This window comes from Chroicocephalus ridibundus, chromosome 7 (assembly GCF_963924245.1).
Source record: "Chroicocephalus ridibundus chromosome 7, bChrRid1.1, whole genome shotgun sequence".
NCBI classification, from domain to species: domain Eukaryota; kingdom Metazoa; phylum Chordata; class Aves; order Charadriiformes; family Laridae; genus Chroicocephalus; species Chroicocephalus ridibundus.
Genome location: NC_086290.1, coordinates 21,363,817 through 21,382,758, shown reverse-complemented (window position 1 = coordinate 21,382,758; position 18,942 = coordinate 21,363,817). Strand labels below are relative to the sequence as shown.

The 18,942-nt window shown below is 39.0% G+C and overlaps 1 protein-coding gene across 1 annotated transcript in view; it reads left to right on the top strand.

Annotated features, from left to right (window-relative positions):
* LOC134518106 (sodium channel protein type 2 subunit alpha-like) overlaps window positions 1-18,942 on the top strand; it is a 79,619-nt gene that overhangs the window by 15,492 nt on the left and 45,185 nt on the right. The window contains exons 2-3 of the mRNA XM_063340353.1: window positions 12,778-13,098; window positions 18,785-18,903. Of these exons, the coding sequence (XP_063196423.1) occupies window positions 12,826-13,098; window positions 18,785-18,903 (392 nt within the window). The 5' untranslated portion in view covers window positions 12,778-12,825. The remainder of the gene's footprint in view (window positions 1-12,777; window positions 13,099-18,784; window positions 18,904-18,942) is intronic.

The following is an 18,942-nucleotide window of genomic DNA, read 5'->3' as shown; positions in this document are numbered from 1 at the left end:
TACTTTGCAGTGGTGACTTGTGTTACTGATGGCCCAATATTTAAGCAGAAAAACAGAAAGGAGAATTTGGTAACAGACCAGCAGAAACCTGCAGCAAATATTCCAGGGTTCCACCTGGTAGAACACAAGCTGGAAAGCTGGAGGGGCATTAGGTGATGAGAGCTTCTAGAGAGCTGGTGAAAGGAGCTGGGGCTTGCAGAAGGAGCAACTTGGAATATGGTGGGTGGAGGATTTACTGAGGCGCCTTGGGAGATCCTGGAGAGAGGCAGTGGAGGGGCATGGGGAAGCAACCTGGAACAGATCCCTTGAACCTACTGAGTCCTTAGTGTAAGCGATATAATGTAGGTAACCTTAGCCTCGTTTTCAGTTGAGTTTGGACTATCTGACTTCCAAAGGTGCCTCCCAAACTATTTTTTTTTCTCTGATTTCTGTAATCTTATTTTACACAAGTGATTATAAATACAGTACCAAGAATTTTATCAGAAATTGACATATTCTTTTCTTCTCTAGCTGCAGTTGAAATAAACTAAATCTTCTACTTCAGACATGGCATACATGTTCCCTGTGTGGAAAAACCAAATCCAATGTTTTCTTCTAACATTCATGAAATAGGTCATAATTCACGATATTTCTTTCTGCATTGGTGAAAGTTTCATTGGTGTAAAGACATTGGTATAGTCAGTCAGAGCGATTCCAATACATTGACTTTAATCTGATAGAGGTAAGGCATTCCAGAGAATTTTATTTTTAAATCAATTTTGCAGTAAAGTTATCAGAATGATAATAAAACCTTGAACCATGTGACAGTCTAAAGTCTAGAAAATTTATAGCCGGTGCTGCACCTGCATGAGTGCATCACTTGGAGATGTTTCTGCAATGTCTGAATATCACGTACAACCTTTAAGTAATTTACATGGAGCATTCTGATGTACCTTGCTTAACAGATGACTTTTTGATTCCATGCTTATAAGAGCCAATCTAATGACAAATCCCATGTACGTGGATGTGTGCAGTTTCTTTGTTGTGCACAGTGCTTATGTACTTTGTAATATCGTGCGCATATCATTTATTTATTACTGTATTAATAATTCATTAGTACTAAATTATGAGGTTTGAATAAATTGTGGAGCAGTTCTGATTTGCTGCTGAGGCAGTCTCTCTGGATAGTAAATGAACTTTGAGATGATACATTTAAATGGATCAGCAATGGATTCACTGAAAATTCCAGCATGTAGCTATAAAAAGACAAAAGAAACTCAACTTCTTTCTTTCTTCCCACCCCTAAATCCTTTAACTTGTAGTGAAATATCTTTAAAGGGAGGATTATCTGTTTATTCTTATGAGAGAGAGGACTGAATCTGAAATTGTTGTTGGGTTATCTAATTTTTTTCTATCATCAAAAGCTCAGCACAGCTTATTTCTCTAGTAAACGTTTTGTGTCCCTTGTAGCTATGACCGATTCTAAGAATTTTCTTCCTTCCTAAAAACTGATAAATTTCACAAAATCCAGTGAGTTGCCCTCAAAAAACCCAGAGGTTCATCTTGTGTACCTTAGTCACTACTGACAGCATTTCTGTTGGATGTAGGGGTTCCCGCAGGCGCCAGTGCAGAGGCTCAGCCATATGCCTCCAAGAATTCTTTCTCAAATAGCACCCTTAATGGAATAACTAATTTATCTGAGGCATTTTCCTTCTATTTGTTATGTCCAGCTCCTCCTGTGTAATGTCTTTTTATCTAATGATTGATAAGAAGGACCAATAAGTAAATTTAGATTGTCTTTCAGGGTCACAGGCAGAGCTCTGTAGATATTAGTATGATGATAATACATTGCTAACAACGTGAGGAATATATGTCTTTTATAAACAAAACCAAGAAAAGCCATATTTTTGTTTTAGTCAGCTCTGTGGACCCCATTAAATTTTTGATGATTAATGGAAAAATATATTTGTTCATAAAAGGACATAGCCATTAGCAGTACCACTATATAACAAGGAAAAAAAAATAGCTAATCAACAAAATAAGTTACTGAAAACTCATACTATGTTTGATGGTCTTGCCAGGCTTTAATTAGACTAGCGTATCATGTGTAGTAATATGAAATAATACCCTTTTGTTTAAGGAGTGAACGCAGATAATTGAGATAGGCTCACCTCCTTTCAGTCACTGCAACGTGTTTGCTGGCATGGTGTGCGGTATGACCTAACTCCACCTCCTAAACTTACTTAATGTTGCGTTCTTCTCTCATGGGGGACACTCATTTAGAAGTTCAAGTCATTTAAAAATTTGGGTAGATCATATATTGTTTAGAAAGATAATTAATTGCTTGCTTGCTTGTGTTGTATAGATACGAAGTTCCAACTGCAGGAGGTAAGAAATTCTGTGTTTGTCTCTCTGAGGAAAAGCAGAATATGGGTAATTTAAAGCAGTGGCCTGTTTCAGGGGAAACAATATCCTGAAGTGGGAAGTCATAAACCTCTTCTGTAATAATAATTGTTTGGATGCAGGGATCATTAGATTTGTTATTTCAGATACGGCTGCTTTTTGCTCTGAGACCAGAAAATTCTTACCTGTCGAAAAGTAGAGAAACTTCTATATGCAAGAAGAAATGCATGTTCCTTATGTCTAAGCTGTTTAAAATAATCCGATTGCCATGGTTTGTAGATAGACTTGCCCAGAATTAAAGCTCTCAACAAAGTGGAGATGTTTCAGAACTTCTTTGGTTTGATCGGCTGATTGCCTTTGGTTGCAGTGTATCACCGACCTTCTCTGTGTGACTTTGTTAAAGGTGGTAATTTACTGTAAGGCTGACTGATGCCTAGAGATTTCTGATGCTCAGCTTTTTTTTCAGATAGTTTTTGGGAAGAGCATCTGACTTACTCAGTCATGTTCCATTCTTAAACAGGGTGTTTTCAGTCCATCACTTTTATTCACAGCCTTGATTTTTGGGAGATTTAACTGAAACTTTCTCCAATAATGTAGTGCTGGACATAGGACTGGTAGAGTAGCTGGGGTTTTGATTTCTTTTCTTTCGTTTTCATTTTACAAAACAAAAGTGACAAGGATTTCTGACAACACTACAGTTTACACACAAGCTTAAAACTGATTTTGAATGCAACATTAATATATTTAACATTCAGAAGTATCATGGCTGTGGTTTTGCTTTGAGGCCTTTCACAACAGAATGTAGATGTTAGGCCAAGTGTTATGCATCTTCTCTCTCTGTCCACTTTACTTTGCAGGAAGTTTGCATTTTATGCATGGAAAAATGCCTCTGCTTTTCATTTAACACGTCCTTCTCAATGCACATCACTTAATACGTTAAAATATATTATTCTGGTTTTATATGCAACTGTAATACAAAGCAAATTCACCACTTCTGAAAGTTACCATTCTGCCATTAATTCAGAAGAGAAATGTTGCTTATTGTCTCTAAGTTTATAATTTCCAAATGTAGTTTCTTTGTAAATGTTCACTCTCGATAACAAAGACTATTTGAGAGACCTTAACCACTTTAAACATAATGGAGGGTTTTTTAAATCTTCTTCATATGTTAATAGAAGTTGCAAGTGGCTTTGGATAAAACTAATTTAACATTAGTCATGTAACATAACTCTGTATGCAATTATGCTTACTCTTCTGCTGTGCAAGAAAGCACCAGTAGCTGAGTGCCTTACAATAAATGGTCCATTACACAAGGAGGATCTGCATAATCAGTTTTAGATATTATGTTAAAAGCTTCGGTTCTCATATATGTGATAAATCAAATAAGAATTTTTGACTTACGAACTTGGACCAAATTCTGAGTCTTAAGTTTGTTGTAATGTAGCATTTGACAGATAATAAATGAACTTGTGAAATTGAAAGAAACATTTTTCCAATTTCTAATAGTGCAATTTCTGGATATCTTTGTACATGTATGTGAATATTAAGCTCTTATTCTGTGGATCAGAGTCCTGCTAAGGATCCCATTTGGAAAAAAAAAAACAAACCAAAACAAAAAACCCAAAAAAACCCACAACAAACTCACTTTTATTTACTTCTTTCTACTTCACAAAAAAGAAAGATTATTCCTGGAAAAGTATTCCTTTCAAGCAAAAAGATTATTTTTTTTTCTTTTACTCGTTTTAAAAATTGCATCATCCAAGAAAATGTGAACTGAGCAAATGTGTTGGTGAGGATGCCGTGACTGCAATCCATGAGAATTTCATAAATGTCTGGATTTTATGTAGGCAGAACATTTTAAAGAAATACTTCTGCCTATTGTGGCAGTTCTTCTCTTCAGTTTCATTTCAAGGAAACGTGCTTTTCTTTTTCAGCTGGCATACATTCAGTGAAGGTGAAATCTGAGCCAGAGAGCTTCTGAAAATTTAATCTAGAAGTACTGTAGTACTTTCATCTTTTCTGAAAGTGTCACTTATTGACTTCTTGGAATCACTGCAGCAAATCTGTAATGTAAGAGAAATCTAACTCTGAAAAGTAACTTGCAATGTTGTCATTGCCATTCTTGGTTTTCTTGTACCTTTGAGATCTTATGCTGTAAGTGAGGCCAGAGTTAAAAAATCTGAAAGATCTTTTTTCTTAATTGGAGTTTCGTCTTTTTTCAAACGTTTTTATTCCTTCCTTTAAATTTGAATGCTTAAGGAAACAGATACCCTCCTGGAGAACTGTTTCCAATTTCCTTTTAAACATCCTGCTAAACCTCCCTTTTCTAAATGTCATTTTCTGTCTTGTACAAGAATACAAGTTCTTTTTCACTGTATTTTCACTCGCTTCTCTTGGTGCAAAAACTTACAGGATTTAAATGACACAAGATCAAGTCCATATGATTTCTGATGCCTTTTGGATTGTCGTTTGGGGAATCTCGCAGTTACATCCTAAAGAGTTCATATAGCTAAAGCAAGTTTAAGTGGTGTATTCAGTATTGCAACTGAACACAATTATTGTGTAATAAGTACTCTGTGTGAAGAAAATAAATTTATTCTGTATGATGGTTGCCCTTCATTCATACTGTCTTTCAGCTAATGAATACAAGCAAACTAAACACTGTGCAAGTACCGTGATTATTTGAAAATACATATAGAATTGTTTCAGTATTGTTTCATAGCTTACTAATCTCTAAGCAGCTATATTTTATTATGTAGTATCCATGGAGATATTTAATTTTTCTATTTGTCTTTTGAGCATCAAAACAAGGAGTTAGATGCATGCTCATTTAAATCCACAGATTGAAATATTATTTAAAAGCTTTGATGGTTGTCTTTGCTGTGAATTTATACAGAAAAATTATCCAAACTTGTAAGGGTAAAGTTCATAATGTAATTCACTTGATGTCATCATCTTTGGTGTCATGAAAGAGCAGTATGTTGGAGCAAAGGTCATGCAGCACACATTATCAGTGCTATTTGTTGGAAACTGCATAAAGTCTTATTTTGACATAAACTGGCTTAATGACATGTAAATACAGCACCAAATTGAAGGAGGAATCTGGAGAACTGAGGAGAAAAACAACGCCAACACATTGATAATGAAAGCCTGCAAGACTGAACACCAGGATGTACAAAAGCAAATCTATCCCACAAAGTAACATAAACACAAAAAATGTAAAAACAAGTTTCAGTGACTGGTATAATTTATTTGACTCAAAGAAAAGGTTCACTGAACTAATACCACCAGATGAAAATTTAAGAGATGGGAATTTTTACTGTAAATACTGACAGGATATTGAAGAATAGCCTTAGTGTTGGAGAAAATCTGATATAAATTTGTCTTTAGATTGTAAAAAGAATTAACAATTTGAGGAAGCTTTAAATTAGGAGCATTATCCAGAGGCTTGGCTGCATGGCTCATTCAGACCTAACTAGAAGCAGTGTCTTGAAATTTGAGAATTATTTCTATGGTCTGGAAAAATGTCACAGTAGTCACTCATAATCGATAAAATAAAAATATGTGCATGTCACATTTCTGACAATGTAAATCATGTTTTTCATTGGTTTTAATTGCATTGCCAGCAATAAAACCTTCACAGTTTTGTATTTGCTGTGTGTTGGCTCTATTCCAGATTTTCTATTTGATACATCAGTGATTGGATTGCTTGTTTGTGAGGACTGAATTTCCTGGATGTGCACTTGATGAATACATTTTATGACATGAAGGAAAGAGGCAGATCAGTTTGCCTAAGTGGTTGCAGATTCTAAAAATGGACTTATATTAGAGAAATTTTCTTTTTTTAAACATTTTTCTTTCTTGCAATATTAATATTTTTCAGATATCTTCCGAGTATTACTATGAATTCATACATTGAAATCAGTGGTTATTGAATTGAAAATAGCTAGTTTGGAATAACTTTGGTTGTATAAGGTGAGATGGATATGAAAAATTCAATCCCTAGATCTGAACAGATATTCGGTCTGTATTCCAGTGGTGTTTGTTTTAGTCTTTTACAAGCTATAGAGAAAGAAACAACTTATTAATGAAGGATATGGCAAGTTTTCCCAGTGACTAACTGTTGTATTGCCACAGTTTCCTGCTGAGAAGTATCAGGGGTGAAACGTACCATAGGTCTAATTTATTCAGTCTCAGAGCTATTAATAATTCAGAAATGTTTCAGTTCTTATTGATGTTTAACATTGTAAATGGACAAATAGTGTATGTACTGTTAGTGTCTACACAGGAAATTACTTGAGAGGAGAAGGAATACTAGATTTTTAATTGTTGATTGGAGCAGATGCTTTCTAGATTAACCCATTTTCCTAAGAACTTTCTAGATTTGTATTATAGCCTGCTTCTTGTTTTGCAAACAATCAGAGAATAGTAATATTGAAGTAGCAGGGATAAAACCTGCTTATTTTCTGTAGAAACTGTAACAGTATGAAGACTGCATCATTGAATAATGACAATATTGTAGTTAATAATGTCAGTCTTAATTTATATAGTAAAATTCAATATTCCTAAAAAAACCCATATTCTTTTATATACACATGTGCACAAAAAAAGAACATAGCAAAGAAAATATTTGTAGATTTGCTTATGAGTCATCCAATTTGATCATTTGCCTAATTGAATTCACTGTACATCTTAAGCCAACTGTCATGGTAGTAACTTCTTATTTTTAATTTATTTTCATACATGTGAGACTTATATGGCTAGTCAGACTTCTTAGTAATTTCATCTGGCTTCTTTAGTATGCTGAAAACTTTTTAAGTTATTCATATAGCATTATGAAATGTGCCATAGTACGGAGATCATTGAAAACAATATTGTAAAAACTCATTTTTATGTTATGGAATATAGAGTAGTGAGAGCAGATGTGTTGTTTCTAACTCTAAAAAATATGAAGATAAATATGCTATGTCTGTGTGGGAGACACATTTCCTCAGTATTGAGGGTTTGTTACTGTATGGCTTGCGTCTAAGCTTGACATCATTTTTGTAAAAGTTAAAATAAACATTTTGTAGATTCCTATAGAAAATATAAATGTGTTCATGCTTTTCTTTTTGAGCCCAGTGGACTTAAGCTGAAATACTCAAACACGTAAAATAATATAGGATTAGATTTACTACAACTTGGTGGAGAATGTATTGGAGCAGCAATCTGTTTACATGTCAAATGTAGAAAATGGAGTAATAAAAGAGATGTAGTGTTTCTAAAATGACGTAAATATGACCCTGAGGCTTTTCTTTGTATACATATTAAAAATATATTTTAAAAGATCATTTACAAAGTATTTTTGCTCATTCAACCATATTCCATAAGAATATGTTAACATTTACATTAGTATCATGTTGTTATTGGCTCATTCCTGGACCCAGGAGTTTCCTTCTAGTGCTGTGCTACTAGATAGTCAGTGGTATGCAGCAGTTGTCTGTCATCTTTCATTTATAACTTGCTTTTTCTGTCCTGCTTGATCGAAAGAGTCTCTATTCAGGCTTAGATGCACAATATAGCCATGTTGGATTAGGAGCCTATTTCTTAATAGCAAGCTGAGAAACAGGGTTTTTTTTTATGCGTTGTCTTTTACTGTTGGTTGTTTTTTTTGAGGGAAGCGCATGGGAGCATATAAAGACCTTTGTGGGGTGTTTTTTTGGGGGGAGGGGTGTCAGGTTTAGTTTCTTCAGGATTCATGTTCTTTCTTGTTTTCTGATTTTGATTTGTTATTACCTCTTAGTTCGTAATACAGAAGCCAACAAGATTGCAGAAAAGAGAGGGTGAACATTTAAGTCATTAAACCAATCCATCTGTCTTCGTAATTTTTTTTCACTCCACTTCTTTCTTGGATAAACTGATTTCCATGAGGTAATGATATAAGTGGTATCAGTTTGCTCCACAATACTACAGAGTTTATATATTTGCAGTACTTCTTAAAAGTCATGACAAGAAAATATGGTCACTGAACTGCAACTCAAGATTTGTTTAATAGGTGTGGGGTTTTTTCCAAGCATGTGTCGTGATTAGGCTGCTAGGGTAAATCATTAATAGGAGAGATTCCTGTTTTGATTGGAAGAGAACTTTTTTCTGTTTTATGTTAACACTGAAAGATGTGCTGCAGTCATTGGCTATGGTGTTTCTAGAGAGAAATACTGGAGTTCATCTTAGCCCTAAGGATGCCACTTAAGCCTTGCTGAATAAACCAGTGGAATATGAACATGCAAGCAGAAAGTTTGGTGTTCATTCTGATAGCATCTGTAACAACTCAGAAAAACTGCCATAAGGCCATAGTGGTATTTTGTAAAATGAACAGTCATGAACTTTTACATATTATAGACTTCTGAAGAGTAAATTTAGCCTAAATGCATAGACAGACACAACAGTTAGTGACATTTGTCAAGTACATGTTTGATAACAAGCAGTTTCTGCAGGCATTGTATTCATCACCTTCTGAGTCTACATTCATAAAGTTGACTAGAAAACTATTTTTAAAGTTTTCTAAAGTCTTTCTCTCAGTAATGAGAGCATCCTCCAAAAGACTAGCTGCCTTGTCTTATTCTCTGAGAGTGGCTTCTCTTTCTTTTTGTTGACATGTTTGTTTCTGCCTATTTTGTTTCTGAAGATAGTCATCAAACCATGAAGTTGCATGAGTATTTCTTAGACTGCCAGGTATGGCCCTACTTGTTCATAGGCGTGATGGACTGGTCAGTGTTGTGGAAATGTGCTTAAAAACCTGTATTGTATTTAGCCGATAAAAGGCAGCATGACTGTAACAGGGCAGCATCATGTGTACAGCTCCTGTTATATTTAATTTTAAGATAGATGTTGTTCTAATGGCTGTAGATCTTGCTCTCATCTCTTCAGACTCTAGAAGAGTTTGTGCAACTGTCTAACCATTTTAGATGATAACTGAGTGTGTGTAGCCTGACTACATATAGCTGCATATGTATTAACTGTTTGCATAACACAATACAGAAAAGGCAGATTTTATAGAAGTGCAGTCCTTAGACTCTGTTACAACACATACAGTATTGGTTAATATACCATACAGAAATGGGTTCTTTGGCGGAAACCTACTGTGTAACTTAATACTGCTATCACCTTGGTGTAGGAAAAAGCCCCTGATAGTAAGAACTTTCCTTGACTTGAAAAAAAATAGACATGACTGCTCACACTAAGGAAATCCTTGTGAATTTTCAACTTACAAATATAAAGAAGCAGATAATAACTTTTATTTCTGAAATAAAGAATTTATTTCAGAAAAAATTTCTCCCTCTGCCCCCCGCCTTTAATTTCTGAAAAACAGATGTGTAAGGTAAATAAATGACCTAAGGGTACCAAATAATACCTGCATTACTTTAGCTTTTAGGTAAAAATGTACCTTATGGAAAAGGATCCTGGTGTCCTTCCTTGTAAGACTGACCTCTCTCCCTTTTTGCTGGTGCATCTTCCCTGGGCATTTAGAGCCACAGATGCCGTCCAGCTTCTGAAGGAAAAGTACCTGTTGAGACACAGCGGGTTCTCAGTCCAAGCATGGCTGGGCAGATCCTCAGGGTCACTGGTGCTATTGATTTGAGAAGGATTTGCTGGAGAAGTCTAAACAACAATCATACCTTTCATTTGAGAATGGTGAATCGTTTTAAGGTGGCATGGGTGAAGTTATTCATTTTTTAATAAATAAAGGAAGACTTGGCATTCTCGGGCTTTCTATTCCAGAGAAACAAATTTTGTGTTTTCCTAAAGTGCTTTGTGGCTGACAGGAAAAATGCCTGATTGCTATAGCTATTTATTAAGAAATTTCTCATCTGTTCACTAGCCTTTGCAAAGACCCCTTTTTTGTATCTTTTATCATAGTAAAGAGTATTTGTTAAGGACTCAGAAGCTGTTGAAGCTCAGCTGAAAAAGCAGGGATTTGAAGTCAGTGCATACCCTCGAGTAGCTAACTTTGAGGAAGAGATGGCTTGTGTAATGTTAGGTTGGATGTCCATGAGCATTTAGTTTCTGTTGGAAAATTGTTAAAAAATAGAAAATTTTCTCAACTAACATTAAGTTGATGTAAAAATTACCTAGAAGTTAACATAGAAGAGGTAGATTTCTGTGATTCATGGTGTCATGTGTTAATTCAAACTGACTTTGGAGCTGTTACACTTCATGAAAAAGTATGTCACCAATTTATTTTCCCTCCCAGACAACCCCTGCTATTGAGCTCATACTGTCATCAGAAAAAAAGTTGTGTCTTTAGCCAGCTCTCACCTCCTGTGTAGAACAGGTGCAGTCTGTGACATTTTTGGTGACAGAAGCCTACAGCAAATGGAGCACCTTATCTACATCTGCTTCAGGGTTTTTTCTCTTGGGAACTGGGACTCACGGCACCCTGACCAGTATTCACAATATTTCTGTACTGGCTGTCTGTGGCACCACCTGTTTGGGTCAGGGGGCTGCAGGGGTGACCTCTGTGAGGAGAGGCCGGGGCTGCCCCGTGCCGGACACAGCTGGTTCCGGCCGGCTCTGACGGACCCACCCCAGGGCACAGCTGGGCCCTGCAGCCAAAATGGCGGCACCTGTGGGAAAACACATGCACAAAAGAACAAAACACCACATGTCAGTGTGAGGAAAAAAGTGTGAGAAAAAGCCCTGTGAACATCAAGGTCAGTGAAGGAGGAGGGGCCGCAGGTGCTGGAGCAGGGATTCCCGTGAAGCCTGTGGGACAGGCCATGGTGAAGCAGGTGTTTCCCTGCAGCCCATGGAGGAACGTGCCAGAGCAGATGTGCACACTGCAGCCTGTGAAGGACACGGCGCTGGGCGGGTGGGTATTTCGTGAAGGAGATGTGGCATGTTGAGAGCCCATGTTGGAGCAGTCATCCTGAAGCCCTGCAGCCTGTGGGAAGGACCCATGCTGGAGCAGGGGAAAAATGTGAAGTGGAAGAAGCGGCAGAGAGGAACTTCAGTGGTCTGACCTCAGCCCCTCATTCCACATCTCCCTCATGCTCGGGGAGGGAAGAGGTATAGGAGTTGAGAAAGAATGAGTGAAGTTGAGCCTGGAAAAAAGGGGCAAGGGAGGGGGGAAGTTCTTTTAGATTTTGTCTTTGTTTCTCACCATCCAAATCTATTGTAATTGGCAATAAATAGTTTTTCACTAAGCCGAGTCTTTTTTGCCCATGACAGTAATTGGTAAGTGATCTCCCTGTATTTGTCTTGATGCATGCGCTTTTTCACTTTATTCTCCCCTACCACATTTCCTTTGGAGGAGCAGGAGTGAGAGAGCAGCTGGCCAGACGTCTGCAGCTGGCCAAGGTCGACAACGACTCCAACACTTACCAGTGTCAGCAAGCAGGACTGGGTTCCATTTTGTCTCTGTTCATAAAATTGGTCTGTTTTGAAGATAACTGCTCCCATGGGTGTTAACTACACTCTCACTGTAGAAAATAGAAGCCTAAAAAGAAGTGATCTGTTGGAAACTTATTATTTGTTGTAATTTAGTCCATTTATTATTTTTAGGTCTTTTGAATATATATCTGGCCTCAGAGAGAGTACTGTAACTTTGGGGAGAGTATGCTGTGTTTCTTGTACAAATCTAAACCCCTTCATCCCTTGTAACTGCCTTAATTTTGGAACGTAGCACCACCAAAGTTACAATTGAAAATCAGGAAGACGCAAGTCAGGAAAGCCAAAAAGGGAAAGACTAATCTTCAGCGCAGTTTCTTTCTGCTTGTGCATATGGCTTCAAATACAAAATTCATGTATGTAGTACCTGTCCAATAGTGTAATATAAACATGAGTTTAGCAAGCATAGTATAAACCACCAGATGGAGTAGTGTTGCCATCAGAAATGAAAAGAGTGATAGAAAGGGCATGTTTTTTCTTTCTACTTTTGTAAAATAAGTTGCAGGTTTTTTTAAGATTCTATGCCAACTTGATGTATAAATCCATATGTCAGAACTTGTAACCTTTGACTGCAGTACACAGCTGTGTTAACATGTTTCTTTTTCACAATAAAGTGTGTTTAAACTTAATGTTTAGGCTAGGGAAAGCGAGAATGTTATTCCTTTTTTCTTGTTGTGAGGTTTGTATTAACCTGAGTTCACAAACTGTATGCAGATTTGGTCTTTTTTTTTCCCCTTTCATTTTTTTCTTTATCTCATAACTGGTATCTGTTTGCTATGTCATTACTTTAGGAAAGCTATGATATCTAATTTTCTATGAAGTATCTGACAATTAATTTAAATACTTCTTGCTACAGTGTTTTAGAATTAGAAGAGAGGCAGATGATGACTATGCCAAAAGCTTTTATTTGGATATTTTTGTTGCTGTTGCCTTCTATTTTCTGTTTCTTTTTTTCTTATGTTCTCCTAGGATCTTGCACAAGAGCATATCAACATTTAAAATTTGCAGAATGAAAAGATGGCACGGGCAATGCTGGTACCACCGGGATCTGACAGCTTCTTCTATTTCACCAAAGAATCTCTTGCAGCTATTGAAAAACGTATTGCTGATGAAAAATCTCATTGTGACAAAGATGAGCATAAAGATGATGATGGTCATGAAGACAATCACCCAAAGCCAAGTAATGACTTGGAGGCAGGAAAGACACTGCCATTTATATATGGTGATATTCCTCCAGGAATGGTGTCAGAGCCCCTGGAGGACCTGGATCCGTATTATATCAATAAAAAAGTAAGTGTTTTACTCCTCTTGAACTATAAAGTGATAAATACTCTGTTGTGGAGATAGATAGAAGCCCTGGCTGAAAGTATTATGCAGTATGCGTTAACTAGTTTGAATACGCTATGAATATCACTGTAACTCTTCTGCTTAATTGGCTTTTTTTTTTTTTTTTAAAAAAAGAACTTTTCTTTTAATGTCTAAGGATTCCTTATGATGATATTTTGAGTTGGTGGATTTTGCATTAGATGTCCTTTAATCTCTTCAAATCTGATTGAATGCTGAAGCATTGGAAAAATTCCTCTGTGTCTGGCTACTCTGTTCCTAAGGTTTCTAGGAAACATAGACAGTACCTGAGATCTAGTTTAGCAGGGTAGTCTTTGTACAAAGTGCTCGCTCAGTCATCTGCCAAAACAATCGAGTGTCACATATTCCTTGAAATCTTATAGAAATGTATGTTTTACAAAAAGTTAAACGTTAAACTCTATTTGACTAGGGAGGAACATAAGTAAAAAAATAATAAATTATTATTATCACATATGGCTTCAAGTGATATGATTTCTGTGAACTGGTAGCAGCTTGTGTCACTTACAGATATGAATTTTTTATGCTAGAGTTTGCTTCAACACCACTGCAACTGTTCTGAGTCTCATGGGAAGGATTTGATTTTTCTGGCCAGTTACAGTTTTCCTGATATTTTAGTCATCAGGATGATTTTAATACCAATTCATAGAATCATAGAATGTGTTGGGTTGGAAGGGACCTTTAAAGGCCATCTAGTCCAACCCCCCTGCAGTAAGTAGGGACATCTTCAATGAGATCAGGTTGCTCAGAGCCTCATCCAGCCTGGCCTTGAATGTCTCCAGGGATGGGGCCTCCACCACCTCTCTGGACAACCTGTTCCAGTGTCTCACCAACCTCATCGTAAAGAACTTCATCCTAAGGCAAGCAAGGAGAGGCGGGGGTGTGGCCCTGTATGTTAAGGAGTGTTATGAATGCTTTGCACTAAATGATGGTGATAATGAGACTGAATGTTTATGGGTAAGAATCAGGGGCAGGGCTAACAAGGCGGATATCGTAGTAGGAGTCTGTTATAGACTGCCCAATCAGGATGAGGAGGCAGATGAAATAGTCTATAAATGGCTGGGAGAAGTCTCAAGATCGCGAGCTCTTGTCCTCGTGGGGGACTTCAATTTGCCGGACATCTGCTGGGAATACAATACAGCAGGGAGGGAACAGTCTAGAAGGTTCCTGGAACGTACTGGGGATAACTTCCTGACACAGCTAGTGAGAGAGCCAACTAGGGAAGGTGCCCTGCTGGATCTGTTGTTTGTGAACAGGGAAGGTCTTGTGGGGGATGTGAAGGTTGGAGGCTGTCTTGGGAACAGTGACCATGAAATGATAGAGCTTTCGATTCTGCGAGAAGCAAGGAGAGGGGTCAGCAGAACTGCTACCTTGGACTTCCGGAGGGCGGACTTTGGGCTTTTCAGGAGCCTGGTTGACAAAGTCCCCTGGGAGGCAGTCCTCCAGGGCAAAGGAGCCCAGGAAGCCTGGATGATTTTCAAGAAGGAAGTCTTAAAGGCGCAGGAGCAGGCTGTCCCCATGTACCAGAAGACAAGCCGTCAGGGAAAAAGGCCGGCCTGGCTAAACAGGGAGCTAGTGTTGCAACTTCGGGAAAAAAAGAGGATCTATGGCCTCTGGAAGGAAGGGCAGGCCACTCAAGAGGACTACAAAGAGGTAGTGAAGCTATGTAGGGAAAAAATCAGGAGGGCCAAAGCCCAGCTGGAACTAAACCTGGCTTCTGTTGTCAAGGACAACAAAAAAAGTTTCTGTAAATATATTAGCAATAAGAAGAGGACTAAGGATTATCTCTGTCCTCTAGTAGATGGGGCCGGCAACATAGTGACCAAGGATGAGGAAAAGGCTGAGGTACTTAATGAAGTCTTTGCCTCAGTCTTCAGCAGTAGGACCAGTTGTTCCCTGAGCACCCAGCCCCCTGCAGGGATGGGGAGCAGAATGAAGCCCCTGTAATCCAAAGGGAAACAGTGAGGGACCTGCTTCAGCACCTGGAGGTGCACAAATCTATGGGGCCGGACGGGACCCACCCAAGGGTATTAGAAGAGCTGGCGGAAGTGCTCGCCAGGCCACTTTGCATCATTTATGAGCAGTCCTGGACAACCGGGGAGGTCCCAGCTGACTGGAGGTTAGCAAATGTGACACCCGTCCACAAGAAAGGCCGGAAGGAGGATCCGGGGAACTACAGGCCAGTCAGTCTGACCTCGGTGCCTGGGAAGGTCATGGAACAGATCCTCCTCAGTGCCATTACACGGCACATGCAGGAGAACAGGGTGATCAGGCCCAGTCAGCATGGGTTTGTGAAGGGCAGGTCATGCCTATCAAACCTAATATCCTTCTGTGATAAGGTGACCCACTTAGTGGATGAGGGAAAAGCTGCGGATGTTATCTACTTGGATTTTTGCAAAGCTTTTGACACCGTTTCCCACAGCATTCTCCTGGAGAAACTGGCTGCTCATGGCGTGGACAGGTGTACTCTTTGCTGGATAAAAAACTGTCTGGATGGCCGTGCCCAGAGAGTGGTGGTAAATGGAGTTAAATCCAGTTGGTGTCCGGTCCCAAGTGGTGTCCCCCAGGGCTCGGTGCTGGGGCCGGTTCTCTTTAATATCTTTATCAATGATCTGGATGAAGGGATCGAATGCACCCTCAGTAAGTTCGCAGATGACGCTAAGCTGGGCGGGCGTGTTGATCTGCTTGAGGGTAGGTTGGCTCTGCAGAGGGATCTGGACAGGCTGGACCGATGGGCTGAGACCAATGGTATGAGGTTCAACAAGGCCAAGTGCCGGGTCCTGCACTTGGGTCACAACAACCCCATGCAGCGCTACAGGATTGGGGCAGAGTGGCTCGAAAGCAGCCCGGCAGAAAAGGACCTGGGGGTGTTGGTTGACAGCCGGCTGAATATGAGCCAGCAGCTCATATTGGCTCTTGGCCAGGTGGCCAAGAAGGCCAACAGCATCCTAGCCTGTATCAGGAACAGTGTGGTGAGCCGGACTAGGGAAGTGATCATCCCCCTGTACTCGGCACTGGTGTGGCCCCACCTCGAGTACTGCGTTCAGTTTTGGGCCCCTCGCTACAAGAGGGACATTGTGGTGTTGGAGCGTGTCCAGAGAAGGGCTACAAAGCTGGTGAGGGGCCTGGAGGACAAACCTTATGAAGAACGACTAAGGGAGCTGGGGTTGTTTAGCTTGGAGAAGAGGAGGCTGAGGGGAGACCTTATCACCCTCTACAACTACCTGAAAGGAGGTTGTAGAGAGATGGGGGCTGACGTCTTCTCCCTGGTGACAAGTGATAGGATGAGAGGAAACGGGTTCAAGTTACGTCAGGGGAGGTTTAGATTGGATATTAGGAAACATTTTTTCACTGAAAGGGTTATTAAACATTGGAATAGGCTGCCCAGGGAGGTGGTGGATTCACCATCCCTGGAGGTGTTTAAAAAAAGGGTAGATGGGGCACTTAGGGACATGGTTTAGAAGTGGCTTTTGTCAGGGTAGGTTAAAGGTTGGACTCGATGATCTTAAAGGTCCCTTCCAACCTCAGCAATTCTATGATTCTATGATTCTAATGTCTAACCTAAACCTACCCTGCTCCAGTTTAAAACCGTTGCCCCTTGTCCTATCGTTACATGCCCTTGCAAACAGCCCCTCCCCAGCTTTCCTGTAGGCCCCCTTCAGGTACTGGTAGGCCACCATAAGATCTCCCCGGAGCCTTCTCTTCTCCAGGCTGAACAACCCCAACTCTCTCAGCCTGTCTTCATAGGAGAGGTGCTCCAGCCCTCTGATCGTCTTCATGGCCCTCCTCTGGAACTGTTCCAACAGGTCCATGTCCTTGTGCTGAGGACTCCACAACTGGACGCAGTACTCCAGGTGGGGTCTCACGAGAGCAGAGGGGCAGGATCACCTCCCTTGACCTGCTGGCCACAGTTCTTTTGATGCAGCCCAGGATGCGATTGGCCTTCTGGGCTGCAAGTGCACATTGTTGGCTCACGCCCAGCTTTTCATCCACCATCATCCCCAAGTTCTTTTCCGCAGGGCTGCTCTCTATCACATCATCCCTCAGCTTGTATTGATAACGAGGATTGTCCCGACTAATTCCCTAGCAAGCAGTCCCTACCTGCACTGCCCCATGAGGAATGTGAATACAGTACACTGGTAGGACAATTTGAGGTCACATGCTCTCAATAATAGTATGTGACAGAGCAAGGAAGTTCTTGAAAGTTTCTGCATTGTTCCTCTCAGAATCACTTTAAATATGCATGGATGCAGAGTTTTCCCAGAAATCTTATATAAATGCTGTGGTTTTGGTTAATGTAAAAGAGGATTTGTGGCTCAGTATCAGTTCAACAAAACAGTATAAAAGTAACATTCGTGTGAGTAGCCCCACATTCAGTTCTCACATAGGACTAAGTGTAAAGACTAAAACTGTGTACTTTGTGTTTCAATATTGTGTCTCTGTTATAGGCCCAGTATAGACTTGAGGACAAAGCCTGAATTTATATATATGTACTGTAATGCGACTCAGTTTCTTTTGTAGATGTAAGGATAACAAAAGGAGAAAAGGGCAAGGATGATGACTTTGGCAAGTGCAGACGAAGAAATGATGTTTTTATGTAGGCATGAGAAGTGGAATGATGTTCAGAATGAAGGCAAAATTGGGTTTACATTAAAAAGTCAGTACAAAATAAGCAGTGAGTTGTTATTTTATTGTGTAAATCAATAAAGTTCTTGTTGAATTAAAAACATAGAGCAGGTTCTTGAAATGAAGTACTGGATAATCAACAGATTAGTATCTTGCATGTAAGTGAGCGACCAAAGAGCTATATTATCTCTCTAAGAAGCAACTAAGTTGAAGCAGTGGGTTTCTTTAGTACAGAATGTGGAAGACTTCCAATCAGATGTAGTTTTTTCAGTTATTTTAGTTTTTGTTGTTTCAACTTCACAAACACTACTGTCAAATGATGTATTTCCTTTACAATGGAATATCATTAGGTAACAGAAAGACTCAATGTTAAAACTTGTTTATTTGCATATATTTCCAGATATTAGATATATTTTGGGAGACAATAAAAAAATAACAAAATATAGATAGAATCAAGGTTTCATTAGATGACATTTTCATTGTGTGTTGTTCTAGTCAAAATCACAAATGATTGCAAAAATGGTGCTAGTCATAATTGTGCAGGCAATAAAGGCAGAAAGCCTTTAAAAGACAAGGATGACATAAATCAGAAGCAGTTTTAAAGAGCTGAAATGGTTAAATAGTTGCTTGTAAGTGTCCAAAAATGGTTAATTATGCGCTTCATTTTCCATTGCTGGGTTTGATCTGAAGTACAAGTAATGTAGCTGGATTAATTTTTAATGTTAAAAATGACACATTTTTAATTATATTTTTAATGTAATTACATAATCCTGGCAAATGCTAACATGAAGATGTTTAAGAGCACAGAGACAAAGAAGGTATGGTGCTCGGTTTTCATTGCTCAGGTAAAAATTTAGAATCTGATATTTGCTTTTATAATTCTACTGAAAATAAATTTGGCTACTTATATCTGTGTAAGTGCAGCCTCCATTTATGGCATACATATCCTTAATTCCCTATTTCCTACCCCCCCCTTTTTTTTTTAAAGACATTTATAGTATTGAATAAAGGGAAGACAATCTTCAGGTTCAGTGCCACACCTGCCTTGTACCTTTTATCTCCTTTCAATATTATTAGAAGAATAGCTATTAAGATTTTGGTGCATTCATATCCTTTTCAAGTCATTTGTCAAAAATTATTACTGTT